Raw genomic sequence first — 17,722 nt, 5'->3', positions numbered from 1 at the left:
CCAGATTTCTGTTGAGGTTTTTTCTGCCGGTTATTAACACTATTGTGGCTTCCTTGACTATATGGGACACCTAAAATACATAAACAGGATATACCTCTCTGTCCAATCGTTGATGGAAGATCATCACCAACCTACCTTTTGGCAAAGCATCTTGCAAACTTATTAAATAATAAAATAAGATCAACAGAATCCTATATCAAGAATAGTCAACATTTTTTTAATAAACTCCAAGCCATTAAGATTGCACCAACAGATATACTAGCCAGTCTAGATGTTGTATCCCTTTTCACCAATGTACCAGCAGATGAGGTAATAAACATCATCCAAGATCTCTTTCCTCTGGACATCACACAGATGTTTAGACGCTGCCTTCAATCTAATTTCTTCAAGGTTAACAACACCATATACCAACAATTAGAAGGCCTAGCAATGGGAAGCCTTCTATCACCATCTTGTACAGATGGAACTTTTCATGGAAAAACTTGAAAAATAAATTCTCTCCACAATCTCCCCTAGACCATCTACATGGTGGCGATATGTTGACGATATCTTCATTATATGGCAAGACAGCTTAGAAAACCTAAAATCGTTTGTGGATAAAATCAACTCAATACATAACAAGATAAAATTCATTCTGGAAGTGGAAAACAACAACCAACTGCATTTTTTAGACATCTTGATAAAGAAACAATCAAATAGTGTCAAATTATCTATTTACAGAAAGCCCACAGATACTAGAAGATATCTTCATTACACTTCAAACCATCACAAGACACACAAACTGAGCATTATCCACATGTTGAAATATAGGGCCAGAAAGTTTATATCGGAAGAGGAGGATACACAGACTGAACTCTCACTAATAGCCAACACATTATCACAAAATGGATATTCTCAAAACATCATCAAAAAATATCTATAAGGTGACAACCCCAGACAAGAAGAATCCCACCGTCAGCATGTTTCTACTGTAGTGATACCTTTCATCAAGTCAATTTCTTATCAAATAGCCAGAATACTAAGAGCCTACAACATCAGAGTGGTCTTCAAACCAACCACCAGCATCAGACAAGTTTTAGGATCCCCAAAAGATAAGGTGCTTTTCTACAAATATCCAGGAGTATATTACATTCATTCCTTGCTCCTGTGATCTTGCCTACATCAAACAAACTTCAGGGAGTTTAGAAATCAGACAAAAAGAACATGTTGGTGACGTAAACCACAACAGAAGTATCTCTTCTGGCTTAGCACATCATTTCTGTACGTGTAACCACATGATAGAGTGGCAAAACAGCTCCATGCCATATCTGGATGATGACTACAGACATCGTTTATTCAAGGAAGCCACAATAGTGTTAATAACCGGCGGAAACCTCAACAGAAATCAGGGTGCAAATCTAAACAGTTTGTGGAAAAACCTGATCCTCTCTCTAAATCAATCTGAACTACAGCTAGCCAGCAATCACATTACACGTTTACAACAAACATGCATGTGTGATAATGAATAAGAACAATAAGTCCTCTCTGTCACGCGAACGTGCAACCTTAACTACTAGTTGGTTTACGATGTTTTTTTATGTTCCTTTCAGTTTGCATTTACTAATTTTTATGTCTTTCCATAAACGCCTTGAAAAAGCCAGACAGTTTTCTGGCGAAACTGGTAGGCTATAATGTAAGTTTGTTTGTAAATTGGTCAGTATTAAATAAGTTTGTATTTTAATTTTGGCAGAAAATTGTTGATAGAAGATTAGCAATAATATAAACATAATCACGGAGTGCTGTTACATTATCTCACACACTGCCTTGAAGGCATGTATCAGGAAATTAATGATGATGTTGATCACTCAAAAACTATCGGTACACTTAGGACAAAGGTGAATTACAAATTCAGCATCAAAAGACACATTTAGTACATCCTGTATTATTTAAAAAATATATTCATAATATGGTGTCATAAAAAAGAAAGAAAGAAAAAAAAATCCTATCATCATAATTTTCCTTCTGCATATGCAAGTTTTTATTTAACCAAAATTTTACTTACATCCCTTGTCAGCACTATATGAAAAATTTAAAGTTTTAGAGTAGTTGTTGTCATCTGAGTTAGCAGATAATGAAGAGGGAGGACGAAAGAAATTCTCTGGCATACTTGTTACTGGAGTTGAGGGAAAGGAATGGGTATCACTTGTACTACATGTATCTTCAGTATAAGGTTCCAGTACATCAGTTGAACACCACACATCATAATCCATATTTGTCAGTTCTGCACTCAACTTAGTGGCCTAAAAAAACAAAAAAAACAAAAAAAAAAAAAAAAACGCTAATTATAATAATAGCGGTGTTCTACTAAAAACAAATAGTGCTGCTATTGATTTGAAATAGACATTAACACACAGCTTGTACAAATAATTTACATGTGAAAAAAAAAAAAAAAAAAAAAAAAAAAAGAAGCCTTTATGAACAAAGCATAATACAATATAAAGTAAATGCATAACCTAAAGACTGGACTTGGTTTGCTCATTATTTCATCCAGTCAAGAATATTTCAAAGAACTGATTTTATAACAAGATGCTGAATAATTTCCTTTTCTATTTTATTCATAAGTTTATTCTTGTGAGAATTTTGCAATATGAAATGAACAATATCTAAAACTAGAAACAGGATAACAGATCATCATCTTGACCTTTAGTGAACTGGGGTATTATCATATATAATGAACCCAGAAGGTGTTTTATTTCAAAAAAAAAAAAAAAAATTTAAATCTGTAAACCTTTCATTACTAGTTTTTTTTTTCTTTGAAATAAAACACCTTCCATTTTGAATATGTATAGCATCCTTGATCATTTTTCACCTGAAATCTATTTCTCTATCACCTTTCACTTATAATTTAGACCTCTTACCTGAAAAATTCTGAATGTTAGTAATGTAAATAAAGTTCAGCAGTCAGAAATAATCTGATTTATAAAAAAAAAAAAAGTACTCAAAGTAGTAAAATATATAAGAGGGTAGGCTGAAAAGTTCTCGACCTAACGATGAATTTATAATTTCAAAATTATTTTTATTTTTCAACATAATATCCCTTAAGACTAATACATTTATTCCAGCAATGCTTCAGCACCATTATCCCGTCCCTGTAGTGGTTCTCAGTAAGATCTGAAAAATATTCCTCTACAGCAGCAATCACCTCTTTATTCAAAGAAATACGTTGACCAGCAAGGAAGAGTTTTAGTTTTGTCAAGAGATAGAAGTCAGAGGGAGCCAAATCTGGAGAATAGGATGGATGTTCCAACAATTCATGCTGCAGATCACAATGCAAGTGGTGTAGTAATACAATGATTGTGTGAGATCTGGGGTACAGCCAATCTACAGTTCGACAATAATCAACAATAGCAATGGACAGCATTAGCTACTAAAGATAAAGATGAAATAGCAAACAGGAGGAGACAGTACTTAACCAACTCCTGAACTGTGATGAACCTGCTGAGAGTTTTGAACAGATAACTTGTAGAAGAAAGTATAAAGCAACTAAGACACACCAGGTACTGATGGAAGAGCAGCAAACTCATGAAATATGGTGGAAGTGAATTAACTACAGAATTTATTAGAAGTAACTGATAATTTTAATATCAGTTTATGAATGAATATAAAGCATCACTAATCATATCAATATTTAAAAAAAGGAAACAAAAATGAAGAGTGAAGAAGATATATGAATAACAAACAAATTTCCAAAGAAATAGATTTATAACTAGATTTTTTTAGTGAGACAAAATTTAGAGGAATAAAAATGAAAATATAATCAGCCAGCCTGTCTATATCTTACTTATACATTTTAGAATATCTCAAAATACAATAAATTTATTACCTCATAAGGTAATAAAGTTAATCAAAATTTACACTACTGAAAACCAAAACATGGTAATGGCTAAGAAATTGATGTGAACATTTTGCTATTAAAGATAGGACTAATCAAGGAGATGCACTTTCATCCATCCCATTTAATTTGGCTTTAGAAAAATTGTAAAAGATAAAAGAAGTAGAACAGTAATATCAGATTATTACTGTTCTACAGATATTTGCATAGCTGGAGAAAATGCTAAAGACATTACATTCACTTTGGAATTAACTGCCTCGTGAATAATATTCACAAAACTCAAAACTGCTGCTGAAAAACTACAATAAAATCAATCAGGATAAAATCAAATATTTAGAAGCAAGCAGAAATAACAACTAATGTGAAAATGACCACTTTTGTTATTGATAACTAGAAATTTAAAAATATACTTCCTTGAAATATCTTTGAACATTGATTACTCAAGATAATAAAGTATTGAAAATACAAGGATGAAATACAAGCTAGAATATATACTTCCAACAGATCTTATTATTCACTACATCATTTATTATCTTCTAAAATTATTACAAGCCAAGTTAAAATAGAAATATACAAGACGATGATTACCAAAATACAAAAGCCTTGTAGATCTTTGAAAATAAAATCCTTACAAGTCTTTGGACCTGAAGAAATAACAAAAGTGAATGGAGAAGACAAAAAAAAAAAAAAAAAAAAAAACTATATCAACTCTAAAGAATATCATTACTAACTGATGAAATCAGAGTTTGGAGACTGAAATGGCTTGGACATGTGGAAAGAAAGGGAGAGAGGAAAGAATAGCTAAATAAGCTTTTGAGATGAAGCCTGACAGAGAGCAGCCTAGAGAAAGATCACAGCAATGTTGGAAGGATAACATCCAAAAAGACGTTACATTTCAATACTCACAATATTCTATTCAATAAATAGTGATTTGCTATTTATAAACTAAAATGCCATATTTTTAATAAAAAATATACCATTTTATTTCATGGTTATTATTCTTGAAATTATTACCTTGTAAGAAAATAGTAATTTTTATCAATTTTTATCACATACTATAATACAACTTAATTAAACATAGAAGTGTTACATAAAACATATTGGCAGTTTGGAATTGTTTGTAACAAACGAAGGGTACAAGGTAAATGGCAAATAATGGCCTTCAGGCCATTATTTGCCATTTGTTTTTTGTAATTTTTTTAAGTACTATTTAAATTAATTATGCTTAATATACATGAATGTAAACCATATCTATCGTTTTTTTATTTTGTTATGCTATGTTTACTTTGCATTTTGACAACAAGCAAAATTTAATTACGTTTTTTTCGGAAATCAATATCATGGACTAAAGTTGTTTTTCCCCTGCACCTTTTAAATGATTTATCACATTCTGCCTGTCAGATTCCTTCAATTGCTCTACCAAATGTTTGGAATTGTCAGCATTCTTTAAGCAGAGGATCAAGGTCATGAGAGACTTTCCTGCATTAGAACACTTTATTCCATATGCCAAAAGATGTGCTTTAAAAAAAAATAAAATAAAATAAAAAAAACTTTTTTAAAATTATGTCTATTTTTTTTTTCAGACATACCTTTGGCATATACAATTTTTTTTTTTTTGTTTTTCAGAACTTTTTTTCTGAAAGGCTGTCTGAAGCTTTCAAAAAAAGTTCTGAAAACTATTTATAAACTATCTGCAATCTATAAACCATGCTCCATTACTAAAAAAGCTAATATACAGTACTTATGTATCTCTACTGGGATTTACTGACAGAGTACAAAATGTTTGCATACATAAGTTGCTATACTTTGAAAACAAATAACATATGGTGGCAATCAGATTTGTAAAAAAGAACACAAAAAAATTTATTAAAATCACTACAACAAATCTAGATGTCAGATCATGCTCTCCAAAAGAACAACTGAATCAAATGGACAAATGCATGGAGCTATTTTTTAATTGGCTATTCTAATTATCCATCCTATCTTGCACCAAAAATTATACTAATTTTAATTAATTTTCTCTCTTCCTGTTGTTCATTTTTGTAAAATCTCTAATGATTCCATGTACCTGCCTTTTTCTTTGATCCATTATTTCTCTAAATGGTTTGATTTGTTTTTGTTGTTTCATACAGAAATGTCTCATTATTATCATTTAGAACTTCCATCATGGAAAGCCCATCTTCTTCTGGATATCCCCCCCCCCCAAATACAGCAAACATCTGATACCAAGCTGTTGTTGATTATGCAAACTAAAGATAGCAATAGGTAATAAAGATAAAGAGTTCTGCAGGATGACTTAAATAAATTGGCAGTGTGGACAAAAGATAGTGGTTTTCAGTTTAAAGGTGCAAAGGGTTAGGTTATGCACTTTGGGATGAAAAGATTACCAACTGTGTATTGCACTGAAGGTCGACTGCAGGAAATTAATGAAGCAAGGGATTTGGAAGTGATGGTGGACATTCAACCGAAGTTCAGAGGATATACTGCAAAAGTTGACAAAAACAGCTCAAAGGATTCCTTGTATATTGAAGAACACATTGTTGAGTAGAGATAAAGAAGTTATTATTCCTCTTTATAAGACTACGATACAGCCACAACTTAACAGCACTGTGCAGATTTGTTCTGTAGAATGTCCTTGAAAATATAGATTAAATGTTTATGCATGTGTGGGTTAGTTAACAGAACAGAGATGATATGGTAGAAACTTATAAGTTACTAAAGGAGTTCTATAAGATCAACACAAAAGATTTTTCAATAAGTGATAAGTAGGGAGAGTAAAGAGCTCATCCCTGGAAGTTGTGGAACGTCATCATCATCAAATTCCTGACATGTACCCTCAAGGGGTGTACAGGATATGATAGTACTACATGAAAAATTTACATCATTACTAACTTCCTATCTACAATTTTCCTCCAAATCAGCCTATTACTTATCAAGACTGCAATATTATCATTATCAGATCTTATATTTCTATTGTCTAAGGCACATTGTACCATATCAATCGACCTATATCTTGTCTTCCTCTGGGTCGTATTCCTGCCAACCTGGCAGAGAACACTTGTTCTGCTAATCTTTCCTCGCCCATTCTCTTTAAGTGACCATACCACCTGAGATTAGCTCTACTAACACATTCCTGGATGCTGACAATGTCAAGTCCTTTCTTAATATCCTCGTTTTTAATATGATATTGCCATTGATGCCATCTGTTCACGCCTCTAATCTTTCTCAGGACTCTCATATCTGCGGTCTTTAGTCTTTGTCCATAAGTTAAAACTGGTTTGAACAATGTCTTGTATACAGCTAATTTTGTGTTGTGACTAATTTCTCTCTTATTCCAAATCAATTTATTCAATTGACTTCCTACCATACCAGCTTTTTTGATTCTGTTGTCTATTTCTATATTTAATTTACCATCTTCACTAAAAATCGTGCAGAAGTAGCTGAAATGTTTTACTTGTTCCACAGGTTCTCCATTCACAACACAGTTGACATTTTCAATGATTCTGCCTATTTTCATTGTTTTTGTCTTTTTATTGCTGACCTTCATACCATATCTATTACAACAGCTATTCAATTTAGTCAGAGAATCTTGCAGACTTGTAGCGGATTTATTTAGAAGTATAACATCATCCGCATAAAGCAAAGAGCTGACATTAACATCTCCAATTTTGATATCAGGTTTAATACCACATTCCTTCATAATGTGATCCATATAGATAATGAATAACAGAGGGGATAATGTACATCCTTGTCTTACACCAGATTTAACATTAAACCATCTTCCTGTACATCCTTCAATTCTAACTACCAACTTATAACTCAAATACAGACTAAGTATTGCTTGATATAATGCCCCATTGACACCATATAACTGTAGAGTATTGAATAGCTTCTCTCTTGGCACCTTGTCATATGCCTTTTCCAAATCGACAAAACTTAAATACAGATCTTTGTTATATTCATATGCTTTCTCGACTATTTGTCGTAAAATAAATACCTGATCCTGACAGCCTCTATTTGGCCTGAATCCAGCTTGTTCTTCACCAAGCTTTTCTTCCACAATTCTTCTCGACCGTTTCTCATGTATACTTGCATAGATCTTGCCAGGAACACTCAGTAGGGAAATACCTCTGTAATTCTCACATTCAGTTTTATTTCCCTTTTTATATATGGGTACTATGAGAGCTCTACTCTAATCATCGGGAATTCGTCCCTCTGTCCAGGCTTTCTGAACTATGCAGTGCAGCCATTGTAAGACTTTTATACCACCATACTTCAGCATTTCTGGTCTAATATCATCTACTCCTGCTGCCTTTCCCCATTTCAAACCTTTGATGGCTTTTTCTACTTCACGTATGGGTATGTATTCATGACTGTATGCCTGTTGAGTGTTTTTTAAAACTGTGCTATCACTGCTTGTTTCATTTAGCAGTTTTTCGAAATAATTACTCCATACTTCAAGTATATCTTTTTCTTCTGTTTTCATGTCACCTTTATCATCTCTAACTCCTTTTACAGCACTCTTTCCTCAATTTCTAAGCTTCTTCAACAACCTCCAGAATATCTTAACACCTCTTGATATTTATTTTCTATGTTCTTGCCAAAGTCCTCCGATGACTTTTGTTTAGCTAGTTTTACAGTGTTTAGCTTTCTTACATTTGTCTCTGTATTCTCTAAGAGCACAAGCTGACTTATTTGTCAGGAACTTTTGATATGCTTTCTTCTTTTCCTTCACTGTCTCTTTAACTTCCTGTGTCCACCATGGAGTTCTAATTTTTCTATCCTTGCAGAGAACTTCACCACATGCCTCTCTAGCTGAGTCAGTCAGGGCTTTCTTCAAGGCTTGCCACTGAATCTCCAAGGTTTGATTCCTGTTCTCAAACTCTTTCATTTTTTCTTCAATAATCTTTGTGTATTTTAGTCTACAATTCACATCTGAGAGCTGCTCAACTTTTATTCACTTTAAAACTTTCTTACATGTTATTCTTTTTCAATATGAAATTCAATTTTATCCTGCTCAAGACTAAATAGTGATCACTTCCAATTTCAAATCCTCTGTACACTGGTGTCCTGCACCACGGAGAAAACATCACTATCAACAATAACATAGTCAATGAGACTTTTCTTATTCCTAGCATCTTCTCTTCATGTGAATTTGTGCAAATTTTTATGTTGGAACGTGGTGTTAGTAATAACCAGTCCATGTCCTGAGCAGAAATCCAACAGATATTTGCCATTATTATTAGCTTTGCTCTTTTCTCCAAATTTTCCCAAAATATTTTTGTATGTCTGACAATCATTGCCTGACTTTGTTGTGAGCTCTTCATCTGTAAATGAATTCAAGAAGAGATATGACAGATATTGTTTTGCTAGTTTGGGTCTCCCACGATGAGTCTACTGACTCCATGGAGATACCCGTAATAATAATAATAATAATCATTTCCTACTCTGCTATTCAGATCCCCAACAAGGACCAACTTTTCCTTTTTCATTGTGTCAGTTGCTTTTTCTAAAGCATCAAAAAATTCCTCCACTTTTACCTTAGTAGAACCTTCTGTGGGACCATAGGCATAAATAAGTCTCTTTGTCCAGTTCCCCATTCTCATTACCCACATCACTCTACTTGAGACTGCCTGCCCTTCAAGATTAGCCTCATATTTTGTGTTGAATACTATGGCTACTCCTTCTTTTCCTTTATTGTCATTGCCTGAATATAATATTTTGTATTTATTGCTCAGAAAGATCTCACCAGTTTTTGTCTTTTTTGTTTCAGTCACCCCTATTATGTCGATCTGGTATTTATCTTGTTGTGGAATGTGTGGTTAGTAAACTTTGAAGACTAGATTTCCTGCATGGAGTGGTGAATGACCAGAATGAATTGAAGAGGTGGTTGTGAATGCTCTGATGATAATGAAATTAAAGAAAGTTATAATATGAATGGTGGGAATGATGACTAGTGTGTACCTCCTACCATTGAGCTTCCCAATTCCATGGAGATTCCCACATAATAATAATGATAATTATTATTATTATGGAGACAGGATTAAACCACCTCATCGTTACCTAAATTAGGTCAGAAAAACTAAGTTGCTTCACTGAAACAGGCCATTGTTTTCTTCAATATGTTAGAACTCGATAGCTTGTCATGGCTAAATGGCATCATAGAAACTTAATCTAATATGTAGTCTGTATGGCTGTCAATTTCATGTTTCTTCTGGCTAGTTTGTCTATCTTGCAGGATGATAAACTCAAGTTTTGAGGATTAAAAAACCATGACACTGTAATTGGTCTGTGAAATGCTCAATTCTGATCCACAATGGGTTCATATCCCATCCCCGATAAACTTTTTTGCCTACACATGGCACTGATATGCTATAGATCTTACAACCTTTCATGTGTGTGGGTAGGTGTATAAAAAATGAGATCAACTCATTCATCTCCTCTATTCTTTAAAAAAAAAAGTTCAAGCAGCTGCGTAATAGGTTACTGAGAAATTTCAATGTGGTATTGTTGATACATTTTTTTTTTCTTTTTCTGTTGTTCATAGATTTCAGTTTCGTATACTACATTTTTTTTTCTTTTCCATAATCTATTATAGTTGATCTATTTCTTCTTGTTAGATATTCATTCTTATATAAATTTTGCTGATTATTCTTTAATCCACTGATAGGTTTTTCCTCTACCTATGATATCAAGAAAACACCATTACCTTGAATAGTTGTAAACTGGTCCTTCTTTCTTCCTTCTTTCCATCAAATTCAGGCCATAGGTCCACAAACTCTACATCATTCCTTCTGCACAACTGCATTTTGATTTATGGATGTTTTGAAGGTACTAGCATCAAGAAATTTACCATCACAAATTATCAAAATGATCAAAGATATAAACAAAAAAAATGAATGTACAATAAAATATCACAATACACATAACCTGAAAATCCCAATAATGATCAGACAATATGATTCAAGTCTATTTTTGTTTAACATGATTATAGATGAAATAACAGGATTTAAGAAAGAGAAATTAAATGAAAAAAAAACGTTGTAGTTAGCGGATTGAGCAGTGGAGACAGAGAGTTGTAGAGTAAGTGCCCTCCCTTGACGAGTCTTTGGACTCCCTGGAGGTGTCATGTAATAATAATAACAATAAAACAAATAATTAGGTTGGATAAGCAGATGATGTAGTAAAGTACAACATGCAAGAAACAAAGATGACCTCAAAAGGCAATTATTTAAATTCAACAGATATGCAGCAGTTTTAATATGAAATATCAGATGGGGGAAAATAGTAATTGCAAAAGAATGAATTAGATTTAAACTGGAACTAAATGGTAAAATACTGGGACAAGCAAAGAAATTTAAATTTCTAGTTTACAGTAAATGAAATGAAATTTAAATACACAGTTTACAGTAAAAGAACAATATCTAAAGGGTGATAAAAGAGGATGTTTAAATTCAACGATCTGATAAATGAAACCAAGGTAAGAATTCTGTATAAATCAGTAGAATGACCAATAATAACTTATGTATAAAACAAGAATAAAAACTTCAAAAATATAACAGATAAATACAACATTAAAATGAAAACATTAAGAAAAATAGTTAATAAACAAAATATGAAAGAATAAAAAACAAATGATTTAGTAAGAATGCACAACTATAAACAAATGGGATAAAATAATCTAGATAAAAAACTTCCATGACCCAATGCAGAACTTTTTCCAAATAACACATGACCAGAATAGGTATCTTTTTTTGCCTTCACTCTTTCCATCATCTATGGAATCCACCACTTTGTGAATGAGACAGGTATTTTTAATCTGTTCCTCATAATGGGAAAAGAAATCATTTAAATGGCAGCATGTCGACAAAAAATGTGCAGTAATGGGATAAGTATTCGATTGATGTAACTTCTAGGTTAAAGATTATATTAGTCAGTATTAATGCAAGTATCAAAAAAACTGGTGACTTGCTGGAGTATTCATATGCAACATCCTAGAGCACACTGAGAATCGTTTAACATGCAGAAAATGTTCAGCCACATCGGAAACAAAGGCAGCACAATACAGCAATTGTCTTCAAAGGAACTTCACAATGTATCAGGCCCATCACAGACAGAAATATAGAAGCAGACCTAGAGCTCCACTCCTGTCAAATAAAGACAAGCAGTTATGAGTACAGTGAGCACAGAATCAATGATGCAGCATACAGGTAGTTCCAGCCGTTACAAATTAATTGGTTCCTGGCAACCGTTTGTAAATCGAGAAATCTTAAAGTGGGAGTTTATTTGCCTTAGAAATAATGCTATGAGCAAGAGTTACGTTTGTAAGAAGGAATATAAAATATAAAATGAATATTAAATGATAAGAAAAGACTTTACTGGACAAAGATTTACATATTTAAAAAATAAAATAAGAAAAATTTTAAATTAAAAAAGATTATTTGAAAAAAAAAAATTAGCTCATTTCTATGTCACTAGGTGAATTGGCAGCCATCGAGGTAGTAGGAGATATATTAGGAAGCTTTGGTGCATCTTTTTTTTTAAAGAAAGCCTTGAGTGTCTTTGTCGAGTTTCACTTCTTTTAGTTTAAAAATAGCTCAGTAACAAGCAGAAGCATTATTCATTTCGCAGGAAAATTTACTAAATCGTTCAAAGTCTGAATCTTGTGATTCAAAGATTGCTTGAGCTTTTTCGAGAAGTTTAAATCCTTCTTCTAGGCCTTTTAAAGTGAAAAACTGAGTAGGAGCTTCATATTTGTTATCTTCTTTGTCTTTTTCTTTTTCATTTCTTTCTTGTTTCTCTAATCCAAGGAGATCATTGGATGAGAGTTCCATAGTGTGAGATTGAAGCAGCTCATTAACATCACCTTCTAAAACTTCCATTTGCAACTGTTAGCCATATCAAAGATCACTTGAATTTCAGAATTCACAATCTTTGTTGGGTCTTCAAAGACTTCAAAATTATCATTAAAGTGAGGACAAAATTTATGCCCTCATCACTACGTAGGCAATAGGCATGTTTAATCATTGTGTTTGGTCGCTTAACAGTTTTTCCATATGAGGAATTATACTGCTTGTTTCTTTATTATGAAACCATGTAGTCTGCATAGATTGTGCATTTTTTACTTCTTTCAAATATTTTCTTTATCCTTTAAACTGGTGCAAACTGTAAAAGCAGCAAGAGAAAATTTCTCAGAAAGAGCTTTAACAGTGCTACCCACTTGATGGCTGGTAATAATTTCATATTTTTTCTCTAACGTAATTGTTTTTCTTTGTTTCTTTTGCTCATTTTCTGGTTTTGTACTGTTGCTTCTTTTTGACATTGTTGGAAAAGTGAAAGGGTTATAGTTAAAAATAAAAAAAAATAAAAAAATCATGTGTAATTGAAGAAAACTACGAATAACACACTCGTGTCACCAAGGCTGAGTACTGAGGCTCTAACTGATCATTAAGTCATTACATACTGCATAATTACCCATACATGCCCCTAATCGCCTTCGCCATGCACAATTTAAAATAAAAATTCCAATCCAAAAAATTCATAAAGTGAGAACTACCTGTACTACTCGAAGAGTGAGGGTAAAATAAAAGTTTGCTTGGCCTGACAAAATCTCAGTCCAGTTATTTCCCACTGAAAACAGCCAATCTATGGACCATTTAATATCTATAATTTATCTATATGATAACAGCTGATTTTAGCTGGATAATGTGACACACAATAAGCAAAAATCATTTTAGCATGGGGTTCCAGGCATAACAGGCTTGGTCACCAGATCTTGACTCAACTGAGCATCTGTGGGACAGAGTGAAATAAAATGTTGACAACGGGAATAAATTACAGTCCAATTTAGTGAGATGCAGGATCTGATTAAGTCTGCATGGATCCAGCATTCCTTATGGAATCTGTTCCGACAAGTCAAAGCTGTTTTGAAGATGAAGGGGATAATGCCTGCTATAAGATATGTGTCTAATAAACTAGATTTTTTTTTAATGTGAATCCATCCATAAAGGTTGGAACATATTATACAGTGTTGTGGGTGTGGCTAAGAGTTGGCATGTGTGTATACAGTAGTGAATATGTTTCACTACTGAAAAGGAGAACCTTACGTTGAAATTTCATGCATATCATTATTCAATGGTGGGAACCTCTAAGGAATCCAAAAATTCATTGAGGAAGGCTCACTTTACTTACATCGGTATCCGGAGAGTTCATCGAAAAAGCAATTCATCGAAAAAAACAATTCACCGAAAATTTTAAATTTTCGAAAATGTTATGAGAAAATTGATCCATTTAGAACAAAAACTGAACCGTGCAGAGTGAGATAGCAATGATACTTTAATAGGGAAAAATTACAGAACAACATGGTTTCTTATTGTCTTTCTTGTCCAATAACTGTTTCATGTCTGTTCATGAGACTGATTTGCCTGTTTCCAGAAGAAAAGCCTAGCCGTATCTATATTATGCCTGCTAACTTACCTTTAGCAGAACAGGAACGAAGAAAATTATGCGTAAATGGGATCCAACTATCCAGGTCTTTCTAACTAAACGGCTTCATTTTTACCGACTGAACTATGCGGGCTTCGTTATTATTATTGTTGCTAGTAGTAATATGCGACTTCAATACAGTAATCATTATGGGATGAATTATATTCAGATTTGCTGTTTGAAACTTTTACAAGAAAATTTCGAACGGTCGTTCCAGTTTTCAGTTCAGCTATATTCGAGGCGACAAAGAAATAATGTGTCCAAATTATGTATTATAATAACTCTGACTTAAATGACTTAGTAGAAGTTGTTGGTACAAGAAGCTGTCTGCATGGTTCGATTTTTGTTCTAAATGGATTACTTTTACCATAACATTATCGAAAATTTAAAATTTTCGGTGAATTGTTTTTCGATGAATTGCATTTTCCACGAATTGTCTTTCGATGAATTCGCTTTTTGATGAATTTTCCTGTTACCACTTACATCTACTTAAAAAGCAGATGTAAGCAAAGCAAATTTATTCACATGTGATGTGCTCCTATTTGTCATGGCATAAATTTGGCAATTACACTGCAAGCTCACATTAACTCAATTCTAGGTATTGTCGTTATTTGTTATTTTCTTTCCTACCACACCAAAAAATTTCACTCACTTCCACTCCATAGTTCATTTATCAGCTTGCATGTTTCTATTATCTCACCTATTTTATGCCTATTTATCAGAATTCATTTAGAGCTTGTGTCCCCTTAACCTCAACTGGCCAGGATGGTTATAGATGTCCAGCTAAATCTGGATATGATTCTGTAACACCTATTGAATAACATTGATAAGAAGAGCAATGGTCTCACTATTTCATTCACTTTCATTCTATTAATCTGTCATAACCAATTCCAAGCCGCAATACCTCAGCTACCTGATTCAGTACCTTCTCCACTGTATTCTTATATACTATTTGGAATCCTAGAAACCAGATCTGAGTGCAGCAATCATAAGACTTCTAAACTCAAATCTGGTCTCCAGGATTCCAAAGAGATAAAACAGTGGAGAGTACTGCACCACGCAAGTGAGATGATATTGGGATGTGAATACTGACAAAGAATTCCACAAAGGATGTGTATTCCAAATCAGTATTTCACAAAGAGCATGGAATATTGAAGAAGAATATAAGTAAATCTCTTATATGTCATTATCCTTCTTGAGATTTTATACACGGAGTTAACAACTGTTGTTTTATAAATGGGCAGTCCTTACCATTCAAGTATGTGTTAGGAAAAATAAATCTGATAGCTTGTAAATTATGAGCATTTTTTGAAAATATTTCTTTACATAAAGTTTTTCACTTTATATACAACTCTTGAAACAAAAGAAAGAGCAATATAAATCATTTCAAATTACTTACAAAAATACTCTGATTTTCATGCACACTAATAACCACGGTAGGGAGTTCATTTGAAAGAGCAGGAGAAAATCCATCAGACAACTGACTAGAATAATTTACACCCTGTAAAATAATAAATAAATTAGTAAAAATTTTATTTTAAAATTATATTATTCATATCTATATAGTTTGAAACAAAGAGAGCGTACTTAAAGGCTTCCTGCTTTTCTCAGTAACAGAGTGAAGTAAATGGATATGCAAATACATAAGTTTCTGCAATTTAGCAGTTCTGTTGATAGTTTCCAGTACTGAGACCACATGTTTTAAGATAATTAATGAGTTGAATAAAATATAACCTTACAAGTTTCATAAGTCATCAGACTTATATTGTCAGAAATATTAACAAAAGTTGCATAGAAAAGACTAGAAATAATTAATTACACATATTAGATGTTATCAGAACTTCACAATTTGTACATAGAAATAAATAACCAGAATAAAAATGTTAATTGGAATAATGCTAATTGCTGCTGTCATGTTCTGTTAGCATCGCACGTATCATATCCTAGGTCTGTGGCAGCTAGATTTTTATTGAAAGCAGACCAAACTTGGTGTAGGATTAAGACTTGATTTTTGTGGGGATTGACAGCATTTCAGAGACTTTCTTGTAAAACAATTATGATCAATATAAGGCATTTTTGTTTATTGTCAAACTACTTAATGGCCTGTGGTAGTTGAATGGGATGCCACACCAAATTTATGCTATCTTCTTTTTTGAATATCTCATATGTGTTCAGACATGCAGGTCTCTCCTAGGCCTTTAGCCTATCTAGCAAATACCATAAAATCATTGAATTTCATAAACGGCTGTTTTTTTTTATAGGATGATGTGAAGGTTATAGTGGATGTAAGAACCTGCAGATTTTATGCAATGGTAAAAAAAGTCACTTTAATGTTATACTAACAAGAAACTTTGCCACTATCTATAACATTTGTGATGTAAGGTAGTGTGATTGCATTCTTAAAATCTTGTTTAAGAGTTGTAGGAGGTGTGTTAAGAATTTTGTTGATTGTCTTGGATTCATAACCATGGCTAGGTTATGCCTCAGGTAGGGTAGTTCATTCCTATTAACTGATGTGCTGGACATCCTGTATGCTCTTTCTCATAATGTTTTAATCATGCCTACCTTTTGTAATGGGCGATGGCGTGAAGTGACATATAAAAATCTTCCGGTTGCGGTAGGTTTTCTGTATACTTTATTTCTGTATAGTATTCTGTATAAAGCAGTTAAAAATTTATATACTTACCGGATTTGAATAGTTGTGTTAAACAAAATTTATTGTAGTTTAAAATATTAAGTTGTGTTTTTTGAAGACATTCTCTTGTCGCTAATGGAGATAACGTGTCAGCCATTATATTTAGTTTCTCGCTTGCCATTTCCAAGGAGTGCATGCTCGCCGAGAAGTTTGATGTGTGATTGACAGCTCACAGAAAGCGTTCGGTATTGTAGTAACGGAGAGAAAACAAGAAGAGTGTTCGGAGAGAAAAATAGAACACAAGCCGGCAGATATTTAGATTTGGAAGAAATTGTGTTTTTTATGTGACAGTCGGAGGAAAATTAATAGTATATTCCGAAAAAGGAATTGTGGAACTATGAAGTTTCAAAGTAGAATAAGTATTGATAAATAAAAGAAAATATTGCTATAGATGTTTTAAAAGGAATATTCAAGGAAACGCTAATTGGAAGATTAGTAGTAGATTCCAAAAAGGGAATCGTAGAACTGTGAATTTTTTAAAGTGGATGATTAAAGACTGTCAATAAGCATTAATGAATAAAAGAAGAAATTGCTATTTACGTTCTAAAGGAATGTTCGAGAAAACTCTGATTAGGAATATTCATATGTATTAAGGACGCTGGATCTAACTATTATTTCTTCTAAAATGAGACAGAATTAAGTTAGGAAGAATTAATGTGTCCTACATAAGT

General features: G+C 32.8%; 1 protein-coding gene across 1 annotated transcript in view; it reads right to left on the bottom strand.

Moving 5' to 3' along the window:
• LOC150092364 (uncharacterized) overlaps window positions 1–17,722 on the bottom strand; it is a 295,890-nt gene that overhangs the window by 135,097 nt on the left and 143,071 nt on the right. The window contains exons 10-11 of the mRNA XM_090414851.1: window positions 15,756–15,857; window positions 2,042–2,279 (exon numbers count right to left, since the gene is read on the bottom strand). Coding sequence (XP_090270977.1) covers window positions 2,042–2,279; window positions 15,756–15,857 — 340 coding nt within the window. The remainder of the gene's footprint in view (window positions 1–2,041; window positions 2,280–15,755; window positions 15,858–17,722) is intronic.

Source organism: Typopeltis vanoorti, chromosome 26 (genome assembly GCF_054136105.1).
Source record: "Typopeltis vanoorti isolate ZY-2024b chromosome 26, IOZ_Tvanoo_1.0, whole genome shotgun sequence".
Lineage (NCBI taxonomy): Eukaryota > Metazoa > Arthropoda > Arachnida > Uropygi > Thelyphonidae > Typopeltis > Typopeltis vanoorti.
Note: the sequence above shows the minus strand (reverse complement) of the source record. Positions and strands in the feature narration are given on the sequence as shown.